The sequence below is a fragment of the Penicillium chermesinum genome, assembly GCF_028974085.1.
Source record: "Penicillium chermesinum strain IBT 19713 chromosome Unknown utg000002l:1.0-5270490.0:1.0-5274688.0, whole genome shotgun sequence".
In the NCBI taxonomy this organism is placed as follows: Eukaryota; Fungi; Ascomycota; class Eurotiomycetes; order Eurotiales; family Aspergillaceae; genus Penicillium; species Penicillium chermesinum.
Genome location: NW_026695312.1, coordinates 302,636 through 324,234, shown reverse-complemented (window position 1 = coordinate 324,234; position 21,599 = coordinate 302,636). Strand labels below are relative to the sequence as shown.

Genomic DNA, 21,599 nt, shown 5'->3' with positions numbered 1-21,599 from the left:
CTGTCACCTGGAAATATACCATTGTTGACAGGGCTGCCGGTCCCATGGACTCGGAGTTGCCTACAACAAGCCACATCTATCCTAATCTAAGAATTGCAGAGGAGTGGAATAATATGCGCATTCAACGGATCGCCATCAATCAGATCCTCCTTCGCCACTCAGACCCCGTTTGTATTTCGGACATAGAGTCCGCAATAGCAGTCATTCGGCGGGCTTCGCTAGAGATCTGCACGTCCGTTTCATCTCTCCGAGATTCACCTCGTACGTTGAAAATGAACCATGTTCTTGTTTTTTTTTTTCTATGACCTTGTCATTTCACTCGCCATCCACATCCATCTTCGATATTTAATACGTATCAAAGCTGACTTTGAAGCAGGCAGTATATCCCTGATCATGCCTCTATATATAATATCGAACGAGAAACTCAATTCGGTAGCGTTGCGACGATTGGCGGTAGAGGAGTTGCGATATCTCGGCGCAGCTATGGGATTCCGTAAAGCGGGATTGCTAGCGGAATGTGCAGCCACACGGCTCGATAGAAATTCTAGCAAGTCAATATAAAGGAAGCAAGCACTAGCATGTTGCTATTTAGTGGTTTATAGAACGCAGGCTCTAACCTGAGACCATCGAAGGGGTAGTGATATTGACCTCGACGCCCTCGACGACCGTGTTTTGAATTTATTATTCCCACTCGATAATAAAAATCAAGTTCAATGTGGGTTTTCCTCTACTAGTTTGCACCCTTACAGGGATGAATAAAGCCTATAAATTACAGAATGCAGGCACGGCAAACCGAGTTGGTATTATGGACCGTTTTGACACGCACAATCTCTGTACATTTCAATAGCACGGTTGGTTCGAGGCTCGAATAGAAAGGGAGAGATAAAAAAAAAATCACAGATTCAACTGGACAATATGAAATGGGCTGCAAAGGACGGTAATAGACAAACAGATAAGATAAAACCTATGCACCGACCCAATGTGCAACTCCATTTAATGCGCAATGCAACAGCGGTAGCAATCATTTGAAAGCGGTGGGTATCCCGCGAGGAAAACAGGAAAAGTGACAAAACAAAAGATAGGTAGGAATCGGGCAAGCCGAAGGTCTAAGTCTAAGCTGCTAGAACCATGCAGGGTTGAAGGAAAGAAATAGGAGACTAGGAAACGATCGGTGTCGTCGTAGTTGCGGAGAAAACGATACGCCACTAGAGGAGTATCTCCCAGCTTTAGTAATGCATGGAGTTCATATTGTTGTTCAGATAACCATGGTGGGCGTAGCCCTGGTTTTGTTGATATGGCGGGGGTGTCTGGGGAGCTTGCGCAAGCTGTCCGTACCAGGATGATCGGCGGGGCTCATCGAGACGGTGGGGCTGATGCAAGGCATCCCAGGTTTGACTGGCGCCTGGCAGATTGTACATAGAATCGTGACGGAATGCGGGCTGTGGCTGTTGATACACAGAGGGAGCTCCGTACATGGAGTTCATGTGCTGCTGTTGTTGTTGCTGCATAAGTTGCTGCTGTTGCCGTTGGGCGATAGCATGCTGCACCATTTGATTTGACATGCCCTCCCTCATTTCCCGCTTCTCACGTTCGCGGACGTCGATGGTCGACACAAGGCCACCTGGGTTGACCGGGGCTTGTGACCGGAGCCTGTCCTGGGACATATCAAAGAAGGGAGAGTGAGTGACTCGTGCAATGTGCTCCTGCTCTCGGGCAGAGAGATGGCTCGACATGTCATTGTAATTTAGCATCGATCCCGTGCCTCGGGAGGAAGGGCGCTGGCTGAGTTCGCCGTACGAAGTCATACGCGAGTTGGGGCGAACTTGCTGGGTCCAGTCCCCCGACGAAGGACGCTGAAGAGGAGGGGTATGGCTCTTCGACCTCAAATGCTTATGTGCAGGGGGGCTGGGGGCTACTCGGGTCTCCGCTCGAGTCTGGACGAATTGCTCAGGTGTGAGACCTCCGCCGGGCGTGGTCGGGCGGCCAGCGGTCATTCCGGGCTGCCACAACATGCTTCGCCTGTGATCGTCCTGGCTAGATGGTCGAATATGCCCGTGGTCCATGGCATTGGTAGGGACCGAAAGTTTCCTGATGGTATCACCGGTGCTGGGGCGCCCAGTCGTGGGCATGTAGGTCATGGTTGGGCCAAAGTCAACCGTTGGAATATCAGGGCTGGGTTCAGCAGGCTTGTCAGTGGAATAATGAGCATCCCCAATAACAAGGTCCTGCTTGGCAGGTTGGCCCACCGTCTTCAAAAGACCCATTCGTGGCTTGGTTGAACTCGTCGACTTCTTGCTGTAGACTGAATCATGGGTGCTTGCGTAATCGGGCGAAACTGTGGATATAGCATCGTCGTAGACACTTGCCTCGTCTTCATTTTTTGGAGATGTAGGGGATGGCAAATGAGCAGGGCTGATGCTATTCAGCACATTTTCGTCCAGGGTATGACGGAGGTCGTCATAGCTTGGCTCCCCCTGGCGACTGTGGCGTGTCTTCAAAAATCTGCCTCTGGGGAAGGGGCTTTCGCTTTACAGAGGCGGCTGAGACAACTGGGGGCTTTCGCTGGGGAGACGGGGTACTGGTACTAGTTGTACTCGGTGTTCCAGGGTACTGACCATGGCCTCCGGTGTATTGCTTCGCGCCTCTGAGCCCTTCATCACTTGAATGGTGTTCTAGAGGAGGGCTCATGAGCTGCGTGGGCTGTACGACTGCGCCACCTATCTGATTGGGAGCCTGATTGGAGAGAAGCTCAACACTTGACGAGTCGGAGGGCTGCTCTTGGAAGGAGAGCGAGCTTCCACTGCCTCCCATATTACCAACTGACCTCAGTTGGGTGAGGGTTGAATAAGACATGCGGTTATTGGCGAGTCTTTGGCGACTGTCTGGCTCCGGGCGGTTATTTGGCATTTCTCGAGGCCCGTGGGAGAAGGCTGGTGGACTAGCAACCGGCGAGGGAGGAGTTCGTGGGTGGACCTGTTCTTGGTCGTCGAGGTGGAAATCCATCTCGGCGCTCCTACGCTCTGCAATTGGTGTCACCACTTTCAGGTCTCTGTCCCGCGGGAGCAAATCTTGCGCTGATGAATTAAGCGAATCATCACCAGTATTAGGTGAATTATCACCACCATATGAAGGCGGTCGAACCCCATGCAGCCCGGTCACGTCTGAAAATCCTCGGTTGTGGTAGATCGGCGAAACGGGAGCGTCGTTCTTCGGAACTTCGCGAACTACGGCATCGGCGGACTGGTTGAACTCGGGTCGGATCACAGGCGCCGGGTTATAACGGCGCGGAGAGTCGTTCAAGTGACTGCCATTGTGGTGACTTGATATGCTGGATCGATAGCGTGGTCGAGCACTGCGCACACTGTTTGTCCGGCTTCTCCCTGCTGATTGCCGCTTCTGAGTAGCCTCTTTCAATTTCCTTCTCCACTGCGACTCATCCCATCCCTTGCTTTCAGGGCTCTGGAGCAAGTTTATGATGTCAATAACATCGAGATAACCATAGCGACGCTCTTGTGGGAATGCAAACATGATACTCTTTATATGGTTCGTGTCCGCCACAAGCCGCGTTGGACGACCGTAAAGATTGAAGGTATCAAAGGTCGGGAAGAGAAACCGGAGCATCATCTCGAAGCCCGAGACGGCCGGGTGCAATTCAGGCATAACAAAGACAAATCCTTCGGCGGGTTGTTGGCCTTGGCCTTGACCGTGCATGGTTATCCGTCCCTCCAACTTGACCAGGGTAGACTGGTCAATTAAAGCCTCCGCTTGCGGATAGATCGCATAAGCCGAGTAAACATGAGTGACTGTCGCGATAGGAGTGGCCTTCTTCGTCTTTTTAGTCTCAAAGAACTGGATATTTCCAGTAACGGGAATGGACAGGCGGTCGTAGGCCGACTTCTTCGCTGCTTTCTTGGCCTTGGCCATTTCTTTGGCGTCTGGAGGATTGATCACAAACCAACATCGCCTCCACGGAGTTCCTGCGCCAAAACGGACACGGCACCAATCCTCATGTTGAAATCTTGTCGGCGCCAAGATTGTTTGAATGCCGTTCAGGCTCTTACCTTTCGCGGCAATCAGGGAGCCCGTATATGCTTCGTACAAAGAAGTGTGTTCGAACATCGCCAAACGAACAGCGGCGGTCCATTGGATTAAAGAGTGGTAGGAACTGAAATGGAGAAGGTATCGATTTCGACCGGCGGAGGAAAGACTGAGAACGTTGTTGAGTGGAGGGGCCGCTCCGTTTCTCACGGGCAAAGTCTCGATCTGCGAACAGTCAACTGTCAAAGAGGCTCAAAGTTGTCGGGACGAACCAAATCCTCTAGACATACCATTTTGATCGAGGCATCTGCCAGGTTAATAAAAGTCGCAGGGACCTCCGCGCCATCCGTAGCGTCCAAGGCCGAGGCATCCCAGAGCGAGAGCACCGTTCCGACGAGCTGGGCGTAACATTCCAGCCACTGGCGATCGGCACATGGTCGACCCTCTGCCGTATATATTAGTTGAGCTGAATCCCCCCCGCGGAACCAAGTCTTGGGTTCCATCAATTGAGGCGAGCGCGACTTACGGTTGTCCTGGTCATTGAGCTTCAGGAAGTAGCCCTCGTGGTAAACCTTGTTGGTGTGAATGTTGAGAAAAGAGAAGATCGGTGACAGCTCCGGTGGGGTATCCTCCGCATGGGTCATGAGCGGCGGATTGCGTGAAAAGATTGTCGATGCCGGCCGCGCACCCTTTCCGTCACTCCGCGGCGTTGCGGCGCCTCCCGTCGGCGCAAGCTCTGAAGGCGGGGATGGGGTCTCATAACGCGGCGGTGTTTGGGCAAGGGTGACATTACTCGAGGAATTCGAGCCCTCCTTGTCCGAGTCATTGTTCTTGGGGCCAAAGACCGACATGAACGAAAGCACTGCCAATACGCAAAGGGCCAATTAGCTATACAAACATGTCTTTTTTTGAGTCAAAGACCCCGGGTGATCTGCGCAATTGACTTACCACGCTTGCGGACCATGGCGGCGAAGGACGATTGGTCACTGATCGCCCAGACTGTAAATCAAGCCGCGGGGACGTCTCCCTAACGAAAGAAGTAGGACCAGAAGTCCAGGGGTGGTGCTCCGAAATGACCGGTGCACTTTGCGATGGAGTACGGGGTGGGTAGATCCGAGGACACTGTGGTGAGGTCCAGAACGACTTGAGCCGGCTAATCCATGGAGAAGGCGAGGGAAGGAAAAATGGAGAGACACCAAAATTCTGGCGCGGACTGAAAACGACTTGAACCGCGTGCTGATAGAAAGTGGGTAGAATGACGTTTGGCCGCCCCGTGGATGCGAAGGTTGGGTGGAGCCGTCCGAAGTAAAAAGCAAAGATTGGACGCAAGAGGGGGGGGGGAGCAGAACAAAAGGCTCAACCGCCCAGAAACAAGAGCAAGGAAATGAGCTAAATGGCCTAAACCCCGAAGGTTCGCCCTAATGGGATTGTGACTACTTTACTCCGTACTTCCCATAGCAAATGGCAAATGGCAAATGGGAAAATTGGGTTCCAGCTAAAAAGGAAGCCAAGAGGGCAGCTAAGAGAGCAAAAGCCACTAGTGTGGCACAAGACTTGGTCAGGGACGAGTAACCGACTGCCTAGTGGTTCTAAAGGGTTTTAGTCTTTGTGAGTGTGAGACCCGGGCGGATTTTAGGGGTTATTTTTACATCTAGCTGCATTCTTTTTACTGCCGAGACCCGGTAGATGCGAGGAGAAAAAAAGAGAAGAGAAAAGGAAAGATGAACAGAAACATGAAGCAGACCGGCAATAAAGAATGGGTTCAGTAGGCGACACGCAGTACTCCGTACTATAGGACTGGGTCCTTAAGTAGCCTCGCCTAAACGGCCTAGCCAATGCGGGAAAGCCCATGTCTCACCAAATATAGCACAGCCAAGCTCCCACTTCAACTTTAGGTCGTATAAGAAACGCAGACGCCTTACACCGTACTCTCAGGCTGTCTGCGGGCATCTAATGAGTCGTCCTACCTTGCTCGTCTGTCCTAAGTACCGAGTATTCCCCGATCCTTTAGGTAGCCTTGCCACCGTGTGATCAGGTCGCCGAGCGGGTCAGCGCGGCACAGCCGACCAGATCAGGGACTGCGTGTTCGGGGACGCGCAACCACTTTAATCATCGCATGAGAAATCCTTGAACCACGCCATGCCCAGGTGGCTGGAGAGTCGCTTAGATAATTCTTAGGCCCGCATCTGTGGAGATGGGTTCACAGGGCCTCCAAGGGGACTTTGACCTCCCATTGGTCTTATTGGTCCCTCGAGACGTACTCCGTACTTTGCCTGCATGGGAGATCACCTCTTATCGAGATCCTGCTTGCTGCTCTTCCCACCCTTTTCTAGGCACGCCATGCAGAGTCCACGTAACCCTTTCACGGTTCCAAGATCCCACCGTATGCCCCGGTGACGCTGATTGGCATGAGTTCGCAAAACCCCCGGGCGCCTTTGGAAATAGGTGGGCCGCTTAGCCCAATATGGAGTTCACGGTCAAATAGTCTCAAGCCTGGGGGGTATCCACGGTCAACTCTCTCATCAAAAGAATTCATTTAACCAGTCACTACAGACTGCGCGGCTAACCATATTTACGCTCCAGTTCTCTCACCCATGCCGATCTTGTAATCCTGCCATCACCGCCGATACGCTACGCTATTGTTCACCTACCACAGTAACATTACCATCCAACCACCATACATTGGTACCGTCATACTAATAGTATCCTTGTTGAATTCTTTGCTTTGAAACGTCATAACCCACGATCTACCGACAACCAAAGGACCCAGCAACTTGAAGGATCAGCCTTAGCCTTCACCGTGGCGCGGGCACTAAACCTTTTACACAAGTAATCCTGGTACGTCCGGGTTGGGTATCATATGTGGGGTTCATTTCTGCCGCATCTCAGATTCAAGTTCGATTTCCAGCTTGGACGGGGTAATGGGCAAATTGCAAAATTGCACTCCACGCCAAAAAAAAAAAAGAAAGAAAGAAAGAAAGAAAGAAAAGAAAAGAAAAAAAAATATGTTCACGTTATTGTCGTCAGGCACGTTTAAGCTTATACAGACCACGAGGTGTACGCTCAGATGGGCAACTCAGTCCTTCGAGTACACAGAACCCTATGAACTGCGGCCAATAATGATCACTCACACCGGCACCGAGGTCTATAAGCATTTAACCGTCGTCTCTGAAAATCAGGGAGCAAGCAGACCCAGATGTAAATTCGCCAGAAGTCTTGGAAAATGAAGAGGATTACCCAGGAAGCTTGGAATGACAAGGAGACTTGAATTTGGCGAGCGGCATGCGTTACAGGTCCCATTCTGTCATGGAGTAAAGAGCACCCCCATCGCATCCAGTTGGGCTTGACTTACTACGAGGCCGATGACTCGCGAGCTGCATCACATCAGCCACGCGGACAATACACAGACAACAGCTACGCGGAGGAACCGTTCCCGCGGTGACTACACAGAGCCTCCGTTCCGAAAAAGTGTCTTACTTCGTCTATTCATTAGAGATCTCGAGGTAATTCTAGAATTATGCCTCTTTACATCGTTATCACAGGAAACCCACTCGGACTCGTCTTATCTTCAGCTTTCCATCAGATGATAAGCTAAGGCCGGGTCGATCAATGCCATTTCGTCGCGATTGGGTATTATAGAATCAGCAGATTGATTAGCGTCCACAGAAGGGAGCGCATCTTGCATAAAAAAATCATTGTCGGGGGTTTGTTGCGTAGCTCGGGCGTTTCTGTCTTGTTCTGCATCCATAGGTTGGTCTTGGCTGAAAGGGCCCGGGGCAGGTTGTAAGAAGCTTCCATCGTCGAACTCCAACCCGAAAATGCCAAGCGAGTTGCCTCCAGGGCCAGACTGGTCTCCCAGAAGAGCTCGTCTCATGAAGAGGCCCTGGACTTCGTCTTCAGCACAACCGTGCTTGGAAGTCATGTGCACCCATAAGTCGTAATCACGGTGGAAGCGATGCTGACAAGAAGCGTCAAGACAAGGGATATGACGACCAGTCTCTTCAACGTAGCCATGGCCAGTCAAGGCGGCTAGTGTAGACATTGCGGAGGCTGACTCTCTCGGTTTCTTGGCCAGTCCAAGTCGTTCACGGCGCTCGGCCTTAGAATTTGGGAGTCCAAGGTGAGCGGTGCGAATGTGTTCTTCCAAGGCCAGTTTGCTGCTATACCTCTTTCCGCAGCCAACACCATCCCAGCCTGCAACTTTCTTCGAGGCAGAAAGGTCGGTTTCTCCGCATGAGAAGCGTTTCTCACCTTCGTGCACTGTTCGAATATGCACCGTAAGGTTGCCTTTCTTGGTAAATTTGCGGTCGCAGCCATCATAGGTACAAGGGAAAAGCTTCCTGCAGTCTACACCAACTTCCCCGTGAGCAACTTCGAGATGGCGTCGCAACTCCCGAGAGGTACTACAGACGATAGGGCACTGCGGGCACTGGGGAGGATGGACGGTTTTGATATGATTTTGTAGAAGAGCATATGTCGGGAATGTCGCTGAGAATTTCGCATTGCCGTCGGAGGTATGCATCGCAGATCCCTCCTGCTTGAGCTGGTTGGAGCACTCGGTACAAGTGAAGCGATCCTGGGTGTGCAGCCTACTCTCATGGGATCGGAGATTGCCTGCGGTGTCGAAAGCCATATTACACTTCTGACCCGTGTTTGGGTCGACAAATGTACATGGAAATGGCTTCCTATGCAGGTGGACCGTAGTGATGTGCTTCTGCAGTGTAGAATGCTTCCGAAAAGTCTCCCGGCAAGGTGGGTACTCAGTGCAGCGGTGCTTATCTTGTCCATCGTGGGCGGCAATATGGCGACGAAGACGGGATCCAGTCACGAAGCTTTTGCCACACCCTGGACGGTCGCATACGTAGTCTCGGACGCCCGTGTGTGCACTCTTTATATGGTGGTTGAGATGGGATGCCCGCAGGAAGGTTTTATCGCAGCCCTCGTATTTGCACTCGAAGAGCCTCTCATTGGTATGAGACCGGATATGTTCTTGGAGCCGAGCAGGTCGATTAAAAGCCTTATCGCAACCCTCGAAAGGGCAGAGACGTGTTTTGAGTCGCGATGGATACTTGGAGGAGGTAGTTGAGAAGGGCGTTGCCGGGGTCTCGTTCGAATCATCACCAGGTTCACTTGCTTCGTTTGCTAAGCTAGGTGTTCCCGGAAGTGAACAATCATCATCAGAGTGGATTTCATCAAATATGGGATCTATAGACAGGCTGTCAGTCCCAGAAGTCGGGGATTTCATCTGGCTCCCGGCTTTACCATCACTAAATAACGAACTCGAGAGATTCTGTTGGCGTCGCTTGGTCGGGGACGCAAGCTCTGATGATGAGGCTCTCCGCTTCAGAGCCATGATCAGTGGCTCATTTGGCATCCACAACACCACGTTCAAAGGTGATTGAGTGAATGGGACGCCGATCATACGCTGACGTGCGGTAAAAAATTATTCTGCCGTCTCGCTGCAAAGGCGGAACTGCCTGAAGTGGATTAGTGTGATGGAAGTTTTTCCGCTTCTTTTTGCAGTCGCGAAGTTCGGTGGCCCGCGTTCAAGCTTTTTTCCTCTCCTGGTTGCCTTACTGTCTAATCCTCTGCTTCAAAATGTCTGACTATGGTGGTGACGATGGCGGCGATGGAAAGTAAGTCTTTATCCGCAATCGGTGAATTGAAGTCGGCGCGCCAATTGCAGCGGACCCCAAACTTACATCCCCGTATGAACCGATGTGCTGACTAGCCTTTCCCTGCAGCTACGACTACGAGCCCCAGGAGGAGGTTTTTGAAGACGCTGACCCCGAAGAAATTCCGGACCACTATGAAGGCGAAGAGCTGGCCGAGGGTGAATCATACCAACCCCCTGTGACAGATGACAATATCATTGTCTCAGGCGATCCCAACGCTGGATATGCTGGCAAGGTCATGGAGCAGTCGCGGGAGAAGAAGGTTCCCAACGACAAGCGCACCACCACCCCGTACCTCACTAAATACGAGCGCGCGCGAGTCCTCGGTACTCGAGCCCTGCAGATTAGGTACGTTTCGCAGAAGCTAGCAAAGCGATTTTTACGGGAACTCACAACTCGATAATAGTATGAATGCTCCCGTGCTTGTCGATCTGGAGGGAGAGACCGATCCACTGCAGATTGCCCTGAAGGAGTTGAACCAGAAGAAGATTCCTTTGATCGTGCGACGCTATCTGCCAGATGGCTGGTAAGAACATCACCCACCGATTAGAAAAGATATTACGCTAATGATAAGCTCCAGGTACGAGGATTGGTCTTGCGAGGAGCTTCTTTAGATGTTTGAGTCCTTTTCGAGGCTCGGGGGTTGTGTTCTGCTTTACAGGGTGGATAATCGCATAGCGTTCGGAGTTTGGGTATTTCGAAACCGTGGCTCCAAAAGAAAAAGAATCGTAGATATCTTGACAGGGGTTTCATCCCACTGTATTTGATCTGACAGCGTTCCAAAAAACAGAAAATCAATATGATGACGGCTTTTTCACATGACATGTGCCGTACGTTGGTAGGATCTTCCAGCCCGTAAGAGGATGGTTGCTTCTCTTCCCATCGTCTTTTACGTATCACTCAAGAATAAACAGTCTATCTTTGAGCTCATCATTTTCGCCATGCAGGGCCAGCCACTTCCAAGTGCATGGCTCCGATGGGACCTCGGGAGACAGCAATGTGCTTATAAATGCTGCATGCGCTTGCAACTAAGTTCTGTCAAGGTTCTAGGGTTCCACGTGTGAGCCACTGAGTATCGTGCCAGTTTAGGAAGTGCCTCGGAGGCCTCCGATCAGTAACTGCCAAGTCCCCCAGATTTTGGCTCCGGTTTCTGTATCTGATTCCCCCAGACCGTTTCCAGGTTAGGAAATCAAGGGAACCCCTCCAAGGACTGTTTTCGCCCCGCTTCGCCCGGATAATCGGCAGTCGGAACATTCCTGGAGAAAGGCCCCCCCGGCTGCTATTGGCCACTGGCGGTGGTTTCTCCAACTCATGGAGCTGCAACCTGACTCTCTCCGATAGTAACTACGCGGATAGACCTATTATAAACAATTTTGGAAGGCGATGGTGGATGCTGGTGGATCCATTTTCTCCCCGGCCGCAGTAACCTTTTGGGGTCCCGTAGGAGCTTTTCAGCCCCCCCCCGGCTGGGTTCTGTTGATTTACAATCGAATTTTTTGCCCCCCCGTAGTTCTATTGCGAAGGATTTAGATGGCTTAAGTTCACCTGCGTGCCTCTCCTAGGGACTTTTTATTATCGGCTAGTGCCCTTAAGCTTGTCTTGTGACAAGGACACACTCGAAATGGCGACCGATCTAGAAGTAGAAAAGGTCCCCACGGGGTCGCCCGTCGCCAAAGATGGAGAGAGCACCGATTCACCCATCTCAGAGGAAACCACCTATGACACTGGCCTAATTGCTTGGCTGCAAGTTGTGGGCTCCTTCTTCCTCTTCTTCAATTCATGGTATGCGGCTGTTATAATCTCTAGTAGCTAACAGGTGAAAATACGAAGCTAATCAGAAATATCTTTGTAGGGGGGTCATCAATACCTGGGGCGCATATCAGACATACTATGAATCCGATCTACTAGCTGGTACATCTTCATCCACTATTGCTTGGATCGGTTCCCTCCAGTCATTTCTCCTCATGCTGATAGGAGTCGTCACTGGTCCACTCTTCGATGCTGGCCATTTCCATGCCTTGGTTGGGTCCGCATTGTTTATGCTACCTTTTGGTCTGATGATGACTAGTCTAGCTTCAGAATATTGGCAGTTGATTCTTGCGCAAGGTATCTGCGTTGGACTGGGCGCTGGTTGTCTCTTCGTGCCCTCTGTGGCTCTTCTGCCCCAGTATTTCAAAGAGAAGAGAGGACTGGCTAATGGAATCGCTGCTAGCGGTAGTAGCATTGGAGGTGTGGTCTACCCAATTCTCTTCGACCAAGTACAGAAGAAAACCGGATTTGCATGGGCGACTCGCGCAATTGGTTTCCTCGTCTTCGGCACTATTTCGATCTCCTTCGTCCTCATGCGCATTCGATTTCCCCCAAAAGAGAAGCGCAAGCTTTACCAACTGTCCGCCTTCAAAGAGCCCGCCTACACCTTGTTCTGTATCGCAATGTTCTTGGGGTTCTTGGGGTTCTATAACTTCCTCTTCTACGTGCAATCGTTTGCCATTGATACTGGTATTGTGGACGCACAACTGGGCTTCTATCTTCTCTCCATGCTCAACGCTGCCTCGACATTCGGCCGAATTGGACCCAACTTCATCGCCGATCACACCGGCCCGCTCAACATGCTCACCCCGGCCGTCACAATCACTGCGATCCTCGCTTTCTCATGGATCAGTGTCCACACCGTACCTGGGATTATCATCCTGGCTGTGTTCTACGGTTTCTTCTCAGGAGGGTTCGTTTCACTTCCCCCCGTGGTCATGGCTTACATGACTCCGGACGTTCGTGATCTTGGCACTCGACTGGGCCAGATGTTTGCAATTGTCTCATTCGGGTTGTTGATCGGCACTCCCATCGGAGGAGCTATATTAAACAGCACAGGCGGCTTCCTTGGCGTCCAGCTCTTTACAGCCTGCTGCTTGATCAGTGCTGCGAGCATCATGGCTGCCATGAGATTCGTGCGATCTGGCTGGCAGCTGATTGCGAAGGTTTGAGCTGTCTGGTAGCTTGGGGGCAATGTTTGCCTTGTCTTGATGCGTTCAATCTGGGATTGGGCGGCTGGGAACCGGGACCAATGCCAGTGCCACTGCATTTTGGCCACTTGGAATGACGAGGTCGCTCCAGTCTTAAGTTATTTGCATATTGCATGATGGGGAAGGCATTTTTCATAGGCTGGCGGTGCATGATCAGTCTTGGTTTTGATATAGAGATTTGTTATGTCTATGGTATCTCTGGTGAATATCATTAATAAAAGTGCTACTATAAATTGAAACAGAAACACGTATATGAGTACAATTCAACCAATCGATTAGTTACACGAAATGTCAGTGTCAACACCGCTAAAATATGCATCCCAGCCCCAAGTGTGCATGTATCGTTTCCAACTTGAATACTTGCGTATGCATCCCGTTTACCGTTGAGGCTTCGGCCTAAGTGACATCTTCCGGGCTCACGAGGAATTCCTCGCCTTTGTCTCGCACATGCTCCAGCTTTTTGTCTCGACTGCACGGTTTCCGCATATCAAAGGCATCTTCGCCCGAGTCTGAGAGGCCTGTTGGATCGTCGCTGTAATAATTGACAACGCGGCGGAAGACAGAATACCTGGATAGACTTTGGTTAGTATGCTGATCCTACCAGAGATCTCAAGCGGGGCATTGACTTACCCCCATGTTTTTGTACATATCCACCGCTACCTTGTTCCCGGCACGGACATACAAGTCAACAAACCATGCGTTATTGATGTCGGAGCCGCGCTCCAGCTGCTCCGTCAGCCGAGACGCGTAGCCAAGGCGGCGCCAGGACGGCGCAACAGTCAACACGGTGATATGACCGTGCCAAGGGGTATAATGTTCTGAGTGACGCATGGAAGGATGTTGCTCCTCCAGCTTCCCCATGACTATAGCCTGTTAGATCTACATTACGCTATCATAACTCAATTGCACATACTGTAGCCGACAATGCCAGCCTCACGGTCTTGCACTGCGCTGAAGAGAGACGGCCATTTGGTCAAGTACGTCAGGTAGAAGGCAATGTCGTAGTTCTCCGTCAGCGGATCCAAATTTGTCTGGTTAAGATCCAACAGGTCCAGCGGGGACATGCGCTTGATTGTCGTCATGGCGTACTGTCGAGAAGAATGTGGGGTTGATATGATTTGCTGACCCGCCTTATTTTGCCGGGCGGTGCGCCGACACCCTGAGATGCGTTGCAGACCGAAAATACAGAACATTCAGCTGGAAGTGTCCTTTCAATTCCTTACTGAAGACTGCCCTCCTTCTTGTCTGTTCACTTCGAGTTTGCGAAGACCATGACGACATAGGACCTACGCCGTTCTTACTACAAGCGTTGACCATTTCGATCCTCCATCACCGCCCCCGAACGCAACATCTCGAAGTTGCGGGTCATCCACTCCTATCTACCTTCTCTTCCATAAGAGTTCTCGGCTCGACTCCCTTTATATTTTTTTATCATTGATGGTTACGTGTTTGGATTTGTTGATGCACAATATTAGCCACTACAAAGCATACTGCATGTCCCTCAATCTCCCCTGAAACGAACTCACCGCCACCCCTCATCCATCATGAGCGATCTTCCAACTTCCCCCCGAGCTCCCGGGCTGAATATCATTGCTCCGCCGAGCCCTGGGCTAACACAAACTCCTCAAATGTCAGCACCGCCGTCCCCGGTTACACCACGCCAGAATTTGGCCAGCGGGTCACAACGAGAGTCGGTGGATTTCTCTACCGAGGAAAGTGGTGGTGGCGGTCTAGGGAATCTTGCTGATGAACTCGCGGATGCTTGGGAACAAGAGGAAGACGGCTATAGCTACGCATCCGGTCAGGATAATAGCCGTTCTGGTTCCCAACAATTAGACTTGAGCGATGTTGAAGATGCATATACTCGCTCTGTCCAGAATATGCGCTCCCCGTCACCGCCAGGTGAGAACTCGCCTGCCTCAAGGAACAAGCTCCGAGCAAACCAGCTGCGGCAACATCGACGGGAAGCATCTCACTATGATGGCTCGGACTATGGGAATGATTCGGACCTTGATGAGGCCGGCGACCTATCCCCCGCATTGGAGGGCCAAATGGCCGATATAGAGAGTCTGGTGCGACGAGGGGTCGAGAACAATGGTAGCGAGCATGACCACGTCATACAAAGGACAATTGAGGCGCTCCGGGACTTAGGCGGACAAAGTGGAATCGAAAATAGCGCCACGCGGTAGGTGGATCTTCAACACAAGGATTCAAGGCTCGGCAATACTAACACTGGCTCGTAGACTGATTACCGCCCATTCCTCGATTACTTCCCACCTCACTCACCAGACCCGTATACTCCAGTCACTCATCCACCCCTTACTCTTTTCCTCATTCCCGCTCCTCTCCGAAGACGAGATCGACTCCCTCATGCCCCTCATTGACGAGGGTCTCCTACCAAATATGCCATACCCATTTCCTGAACAGGCTCGTCGTAGCTCCAGGCCCTCTACCCCTTCGGCAATTAACCCCCCTGAACCCTCTGGTGTCTCTTCAAGCCCTCATTTCTCAAACCTCTGATATCACTCATTCTCTTCGCAGTCTGGGGGACACCCTGTACGAATCCCGCCAGCTAACATCTACCGCTTCACGGCGGCTTCGTTCTGCACGTGAACTGGTTGCGGAGCTCCGTCGTGAAGAGGAGAGTCTTGAAGAGGGCTCCCGGTGGATCGAACGAGGTGAGTGGGACCGTAGACTCAGAGACCGCGAAGCTGGCAAAGAGTGCTCGGATGTTGTCAGTGGGTTCGAGGCTGTGTGCGGCGAATGGCGTGAAAAGCTGTTTGGAGCTCAGGCTGAGGTGGCTGCTGCATAAGCATAGAATTTTGTCCCGATGTCCTTTGATTCATTCCGCTTGGATCCTGCGTGACTAGATTGTTATGTTCTTTCTGCTTCTTCATTCATTTTCTGATATCCCCCTTTATTTTATTTTTTATGTTTTCTTCCTCGTCTGACTGCAGTTGGGCATGATCAGGATGAGGCCCAGTTACTTTTCACTCTTTCGGCCAGTCTCTCCCCCGGTTAGTTTATATCCCATGGCCCATTGAAACTAGACTTGCAGCCCATTGAAACTAGATACATCCTCGAGATTATGATACCATCTACTCTACATCAAACTCTTACTCTACCCGTCCTAGGATCTGTTGAATGTAATTTCACTGTAAATGCGTCTTGATCGAACACATAATGCGGTGGCCAAGCATCTAAACTGATCTCTGTTCAGCAACGACCACTACTCTTTTTTTCGCTGATATCCCCTTCTTCAGTACTTCCTATCCCTTGGGAATGACACAGAATCCTTTGGTTCGCAGTACCACTGGCTCCGGAGCAACAGTGTACTTCTTCTGCTCCAACACAAAGACCAACTATTCGCTCCAAATACCCAAGACATCATCCTGAGTAGCCCCGAGAAGGAACTCGGCCTGCTCACCCTCAGGAACCATGTCCTGGGAAATTTGGTCGCATGGGTTTATTGCCCAGACGTGCGCGCCGATCACCACCTGGGTTAGGGCGCGAATGGGTGGGTAGGGTTTCGCGGATAGAGGAGCGGCAGGACGCTTTTATCTTGTCAGGCTGGGTAGTGTTGAAGCATCTCGGGGAGATTGGCGGTGATCTGGATTGGAGTTTGTGTGGTCGAGATCAGAGTTGGTTCAAGTTCTTTGCTTCTTGAAAGTCTTATGGTGGGCATTGGGTCCTTCCTATAGCTTTGCTCTACTTCGTAGTTAGCATGTTCGGAAGATACTGACTGGGTCTGTAGATGCTCAAAGATCTTATTCTCTGGGGCCTCCCAATATCTTTCAGTTATACTTCTCACTTACCTAAACGGGCATTTCGAACCGAATTTGGTTAGATTGAACCTTAAATCTTTTTCTATATTCCGCTGAAGGCTGGCAGGCGTCGAGGCCTGCGTCTCAAGCACCCTGATCCTAGTAATGGTTTCCAAATTGAGGTTGTTTCCAAAAGGGAAATCAGCCTATGCTGGAGCCACTCAAATCTACGTCTCTTAGATGTCTTACGAGATATGAACTACTTGTGTGATAAATGATAGCCGATAGCGAACGGAAAATTTGAAAGGTTCAAGAGCAGTAGTATTCAGGTCTCAGACATGATCCATAGCCGACAAGTCCTCGTTGATACGGTACTTCAGCAATGGAGCATATGATATTGGCATCACAGACGGACATGGGTCCGTCTGAAGAGAGAAAAAGGGAAGTTAAGACATGGAAACGCGAAAATCAAAGACTAAAAGGCCCAGCGGAGCACAAAATAGCCGATGATACATGGTCGTTGCAGAGGGGGGGTCATGAAAAACATGCTTCGGGTATAGGGAGAAAGAGGAAATACCCGTCACTTTTGTGGTTTCCGCCCTAGAGAGTGAGATGTAGAAGAGAAAATAGAAACATCGACGTATGCAGCTGCTTAGCTCTGCTGTTGCTTCCACCTTGGCACCCACTTGCCGCTGCTGGCGGGCTTGGACTCTTCAGGTCGGGCGGAGGGAGCCTCGCGAGGCTGGCGGCTCCATCGGTCGGCAGATGGGCCATCGCGGGGAGGGGCATCGCGAGAGGTCTCGCGAGCAGGCGCAGAACCAGAGCCAGCGGCACCGGCACGAAGGTGAGGGGGAACATAGCCAGTGCCAGTCCGGCGGGGAGGTTCTTCCCGGACGGGCTCACGCACTGGGAGGTCACGACGAGGAGCAGGTTCTGAAGCACCGCCAGCAGCCTCCTTGGCAGCTTGGCGCTCTCTCCAACCACCGCCGGCAGCGGTAGGGCGGGCAAGGTTGAGACGGGGAGCGGTGCGTTCGGTAGGCTCTGGGACAGGGGCACCGCTCTTGCGGGCAGCGCGACGGGCCTCCGCCTCCTCCTCGCGCTGCTTTTGACGAGCAGCAGCTTCATCCAATTTGCTAGAGAACGAATTAGTTATAACCCTAGTTTCTAGGTCATAAAATTGGAACATACCTTCTTTCCTCATCCCGCTTGGCCTTCTCTTCGGCGAGAATACGGCGGCGCTCCTCATCACGAGCAATACGTTCCTCCTCTTCACGCTTAGCGCGTTCTGCTTCCTCCTTCTGGCGACGCTCCTCCTCCTCACGCTCCTGGCGCTCACGGCGACGGCGCTCTTGGACTTCCTTAATGCGCTGCTTCTTCTTAGCCTCGAATTCGCGCTCAGCAGCCTTGCGGCGCTTCTCGAATTCTTCGTGACGCTTCTCAGATACTTCCTTACGGAAAGCAGTGAAACTAGGGACAAGACGACCAAGACGGTGCTTGAGGGCCACAGCCTCGGCGTGCTTCTGCTTGGCTTCCTTCAGGGTTTCTGCCTTCTGGCGTTCGTAGAGCTCCATGTCATGCTTCTTCTGTCTCTCGTAGTCCTCGGGAATGTGCTTCAGTTCTTCACGACGGAAGGCACGCTCTAAGTGGTCAATACGCTTAGCGGTGGTGCGAACGCGATCGTTGAGCTCGTTTTTCTCCTTCTCAAGCTGAGCAAGCTTGATAGCACGCAGACGGTTGGCATCCAGGTCCTCGATGTCGATCTCGCTGATGTCGATACCCTTGACACCAGTCTTGAGTTCCTCGAGCTGCTTCTTGAGCTCCTCCTGGCGAATGCGGTCCTGCTCGTCCTTGATGCGCTTCAGCTCACGCTCACGCTGCTCATCCGCCAGACGCTGCTTCTCGGCATCCTGCAACTGCTGGGTGCGGATACGCTTGCGAGTCTCTTCCTCACGCTGCTTGCGCTGCAAGGCATCAGTAGCAGCCTCCTTCTTCTTATCGATGATTACACGACGGGCAAGAGTCTCTTCGTGCTCCTGAGCGGCCCCAGCCAAGGCGCGAGCCTGGGCAGCCTGCTTGGCCTGGAGACGGGCCTCATTGTAAGAGGGGTCGACGTACATGCAAGTAACGTGCAGAGTTTTGGCAAGACGAGAGACCTGGAATCGCGCAATATCTGCGGGGTGTGCTGGAGGCGCTGGATGGAGCCAACCTCGCTCTCAGCAGAGCCAGCGCCGCTACCAGCGTGCTGGGCCTTGGAAGAGGAGAAGACGTCCGAATCGAATGTCAAGACGCCAGAAATGTGATCGACACGAATGGCGAGGTCACCCTTCTTGCAGCCATTCATAATGAACTTCTCAATCATGGCCGGGGTGATCTGGAAAGGATCGGGGAATTGGGCAAGCTCATACACGAACTTCAGCTCAACGGACTCGTACACCTGAGAGAGCTGCTGGAACAGACGGGTGAGAATGACTTGTTGCAGGGGCACAACGTACTTCTCCATCTCCGGATCGGCACCGATTTGTTTCAGGATAGGGGTGATCTTCTTGCAGATAGAGAGAGGGTGGAAGTCAACCTCAAGAATGTTGTACAAATCACGAATTTCAGGGCGCACTCGCTTGAGAAGCCCCTTGTTCAAAGCATCACGGAAGAGCACGGAACGAGATGGAGGTTGGGCCATACCAAGCAAGTTGGTAAGGCGGGTGTTCTTGTTCTTGCGAGCCTCGTCAACGTCAACAAGAGCGCCACGCGAGCGGGTAGTGCTAATGACGGGGATGGAAAGAGCAGACAGCAGCACAAACGAAGCAGCCTTAGTCATTTCGGCATCTGTGACGGAAGGATTTTCCTTCTTGGTGCTCTGACCAGTGGCCAGGGCAATGGTGGAAAGACGAAGCAGGTTGTAGTAACGGTTCCAGGCAGCGGCGTGGAAGAGGTAGTTCTCGCTGACCAGGAAGATACGGGCGAGCTTCTCGTAGTAGTTAGCCATCATCACGTTCTTGGCAGGGCGCTTGCTCAAGTTGAGCAAGGTGTGGATATCTTCGATACTGCGGAAAGCCTCCTGCCACAGCTCGAGCTCCACGGCGACGTTCAGCTGCTGGAAGCGGGTATCGAGATGACGCTGCAGAGTATCCGCATCGCTCAGGTTGATGGCGTGCATTTGGGTCGAGTACTTGGCGGCATTCTGGACGTGGTTACGCAGGAGCTCACACAGACGGCGGAACTCAGTCTTGCGGGTGTACTTCAAACAAAACTGGAAGGCCTGAAGAGCGGTCGACTGGTACATCACCTCAAGGCGGGCGTTGTTCTTGAGGATTTCGAGGACAGTGCGGTAGGTCTCCCACAAAAACTTGAGCCAAGGGGTGACGACGGCGCGGTCGGTACGATCGCGAGACTGCTCACCCGAGACAGTGGCGAGAAGAATAGTCTCGGGGGTTTCAATAGCCTCAAGGTCATCGATGTTGGAAGATGGGGCAGCGGACTCAAGAGTTGACTGAATTTCGTCGGCCTTGGCCTGGGCCTCGGTGACCTTATCTTCGGCGAGTTCGATAAACTTTTTGAGGACGACTTCGATGGTACCGACGTTGGTGTTCTGTGCGATGTTCTTATACTGGTACAAGCCATCTTTGGCAGCCTTTCCCTTGCGCAAGTCGACACACAGTTCAACGAAGAGGAGCATGACCGGTTCGAGGGAAGCGATCGGGCTGCTACGGGTCCGCTTCGAGGTGACATGTTCGTGAAGGACGGTCAAGGCAGCAGGGGCCTGGCCGACGGCGATAAGTTCCTGGGCCCGCTATAAAGAGCAAAGAAGTTAGTAAAGACTTGTTCCAATTCAGTTTCGTCCATTGCGTCGGTCACGTACCTTCAGGACATTCTCAGGTTTGATGTGAGGTGGAGGCGGCATGGTGGGCAATTAATCCACCCTTTCGCAGGGAATTTTTCGGAGAGTAGTTTTCGAAATATCTCTGAACTGGAGGGTGCAGAGCAACGGCTAGCACACGGGCAGTGGTCGCAGACCGACGTTGAAAATGCTGCCACGCGGAGTCCCAGGTCTTGGAGGGGAAGAGCCTGTTGTGCGTGGATCAATGAAAATTGCGGCCGAGTCTCCCCATTTGGGAATAAACTAAGCGATTTGGTGCGAGGATCACATGATTAATCCTGGCCTGTGCTCTTGGCGTTCAACGTATTACGTAACCATAGTGCCTTGTCGCCTTGAAGCCTTGTGGCCTGCGGTGTAAGGTTCAGAAACGCTCTGTAGAATCCGGGCGATGGCCAGACCCGTTATTTAGCAGTAACTTTCGGGTATTTATGATACGTTACATTTCTCTATACCGGGGCGTCTCTAGGCTCCGCACGCTCCGAGCTATGTACGTCGTTGATCCATGCCAATGCTCTGTCGGATGGACGTTGCTCTTGATGTCGGCTTCTTTTCGTGAATCGCCCAAGTGGATGCAATATATTGCAAGACCCATGTATGTTTTCCTTGCGTTCGTCTTCATAGATGGAGCCCGTGTTGACTATAATCTGCTTGTTTTTGGTCGATAGAGATGGGACCGTTCCTGGAATGGTGGCAGATGAGATCGGCGCAAATCCAAAAAGCCCCCAAAAACTAGTCTGACCTGCAGCATCGGCGCTTCGAAATTTCCTTTGGATGGTCAGATGGACTTAGCCCCGAATAATGGGTATGGGGGTCTCGTTAACGCGAGTGTAACGTATGCTATTAGGACACTATTGGCGACCATAAACATTATCGAAGCGCAGTATTGACAGTATTGGCAGTACGAGTACGGTCCTACAGTACACTTCTGGTCCAATATGCAGCGCCATCCATGGTCCCGGTAATTTTACACACAGACCTCTCCGCAAGTTCCCCCTAATCGCCCGGAGAGCACCAATAGAGCCTAGGTTCAGGGCGTAAGAATACCCACTTACCGTCCAATACACAATACAATACCAACCACTAGACGGGGAAAATCCCTCTGCATCCGCCCTGACCTCAACCTGGTGATCCCTCTCCCTAGACATCCGCTCTCTGCCATTCTTTCATTCTACGGCCCCGGCTGCCTCGACTTCTAATCTTCCTCGAGCGCACGCGCTACGCCTTTCTG

At 51.9% G+C, this 21,599-nt stretch overlaps 7 protein-coding genes across 7 annotated transcripts; 3 read left to right on the top strand and 4 right to left on the bottom strand.

The window, feature by feature from the left end:
* Positions 1-1,226: 1,226 nt before the first annotated feature.
* N7468_000900 (uncharacterized protein) lies at positions 1,227-5,002 on the bottom strand (the record flags this gene model as incomplete). The annotated part of the gene is made up of 5 exons (XM_058470197.1): positions 1,227-2,474; positions 2,533-4,263; positions 4,329-4,483; positions 4,565-4,900; positions 4,987-5,002. 5 exons carry the CDS (start codon positions 5,000-5,002, stop codon positions 1,227-1,229), a joined length of 3,486 nt encoding a protein of 1,161 aa, XP_058333338.1.
* Positions 5,003-7,606: 2,604 nt separating this feature from the next.
* N7468_000899 (uncharacterized protein) lies at positions 7,607-9,391 on the bottom strand (the record flags this gene model as incomplete). Its single annotated transcript, XM_058470196.1, has 1 exon — positions 7,607-9,391. One exon carries the CDS (start codon positions 9,389-9,391, stop codon positions 7,607-7,609), a length of 1,785 nt encoding a protein of 594 aa, XP_058333337.1.
* Positions 9,392-9,636: 245 nt separating this feature from the next.
* N7468_000898 (DNA-directed RNA polymerase core subunit RPO26) lies at positions 9,637-10,327 on the top strand (the record flags this gene model as incomplete). The annotated part of the gene is made up of 4 exons (XM_058470195.1): positions 9,637-9,674; positions 9,783-10,061; positions 10,120-10,239; positions 10,294-10,327. 4 exons carry the CDS (start codon positions 9,637-9,639, stop codon positions 10,325-10,327), a joined length of 471 nt encoding a protein of 156 aa, XP_058333336.1.
* A 1,007-nt stretch (positions 10,328-11,334) lies between these two features.
* N7468_000897 (MCT family MFS transporter) lies at positions 11,335-12,694 on the top strand (the record flags this gene model as incomplete). Its single annotated transcript, XM_058470194.1, has 2 exons — positions 11,335-11,495; positions 11,566-12,694. The coding sequence occupies 2 exons, from the start codon at positions 11,335-11,337 to the stop codon at positions 12,692-12,694; spliced, it is 1,290 nt and encodes a 429-aa protein (XP_058333335.1).
* A 435-nt stretch (positions 12,695-13,129) lies between these two features.
* On the bottom strand, positions 13,130-13,815 carry N7468_000896 (peptide alpha-N-acetyltransferase complex B subunit NAT3; the record flags this gene model as incomplete). The annotated part of the gene is made up of 3 exons (XM_058470193.1): positions 13,130-13,301; positions 13,416-13,596; positions 13,647-13,815. The coding sequence occupies 3 exons, from the start codon at positions 13,813-13,815 to the stop codon at positions 13,130-13,132; spliced, it is 522 nt and encodes a 173-aa protein (XP_058333334.1).
* Positions 13,816-14,208: 393 nt separating this feature from the next.
* On the top strand, positions 14,209-15,545 carry N7468_000895 (uncharacterized protein; the record flags this gene model as incomplete). The annotated part of the gene is made up of 3 exons (XM_058470192.1): positions 14,209-14,918; positions 14,977-15,167; positions 15,232-15,545. Coding segments are annotated over 3 exons (1,215 nt in total), but the record flags the coding sequence as incomplete, so codon positions are not given.
* Positions 15,546-17,149: 1,604 nt separating this feature from the next.
* Positions 17,150-20,395, bottom strand: tif32 (putative eukaryotic translation initiation factor 3 subunit EifCa; the record flags this gene model as incomplete). Its single annotated transcript, XM_058470191.1, has 4 exons — positions 17,150-17,630; positions 17,686-18,650; positions 18,704-20,284; positions 20,354-20,395. The coding sequence occupies 4 exons, from the start codon at positions 20,393-20,395 to the stop codon at positions 17,150-17,152; spliced, it is 3,069 nt and encodes a 1,022-aa protein (XP_058333332.1).
* Between the last annotated feature and the right edge of the window lie 1,204 nt (positions 20,396-21,599).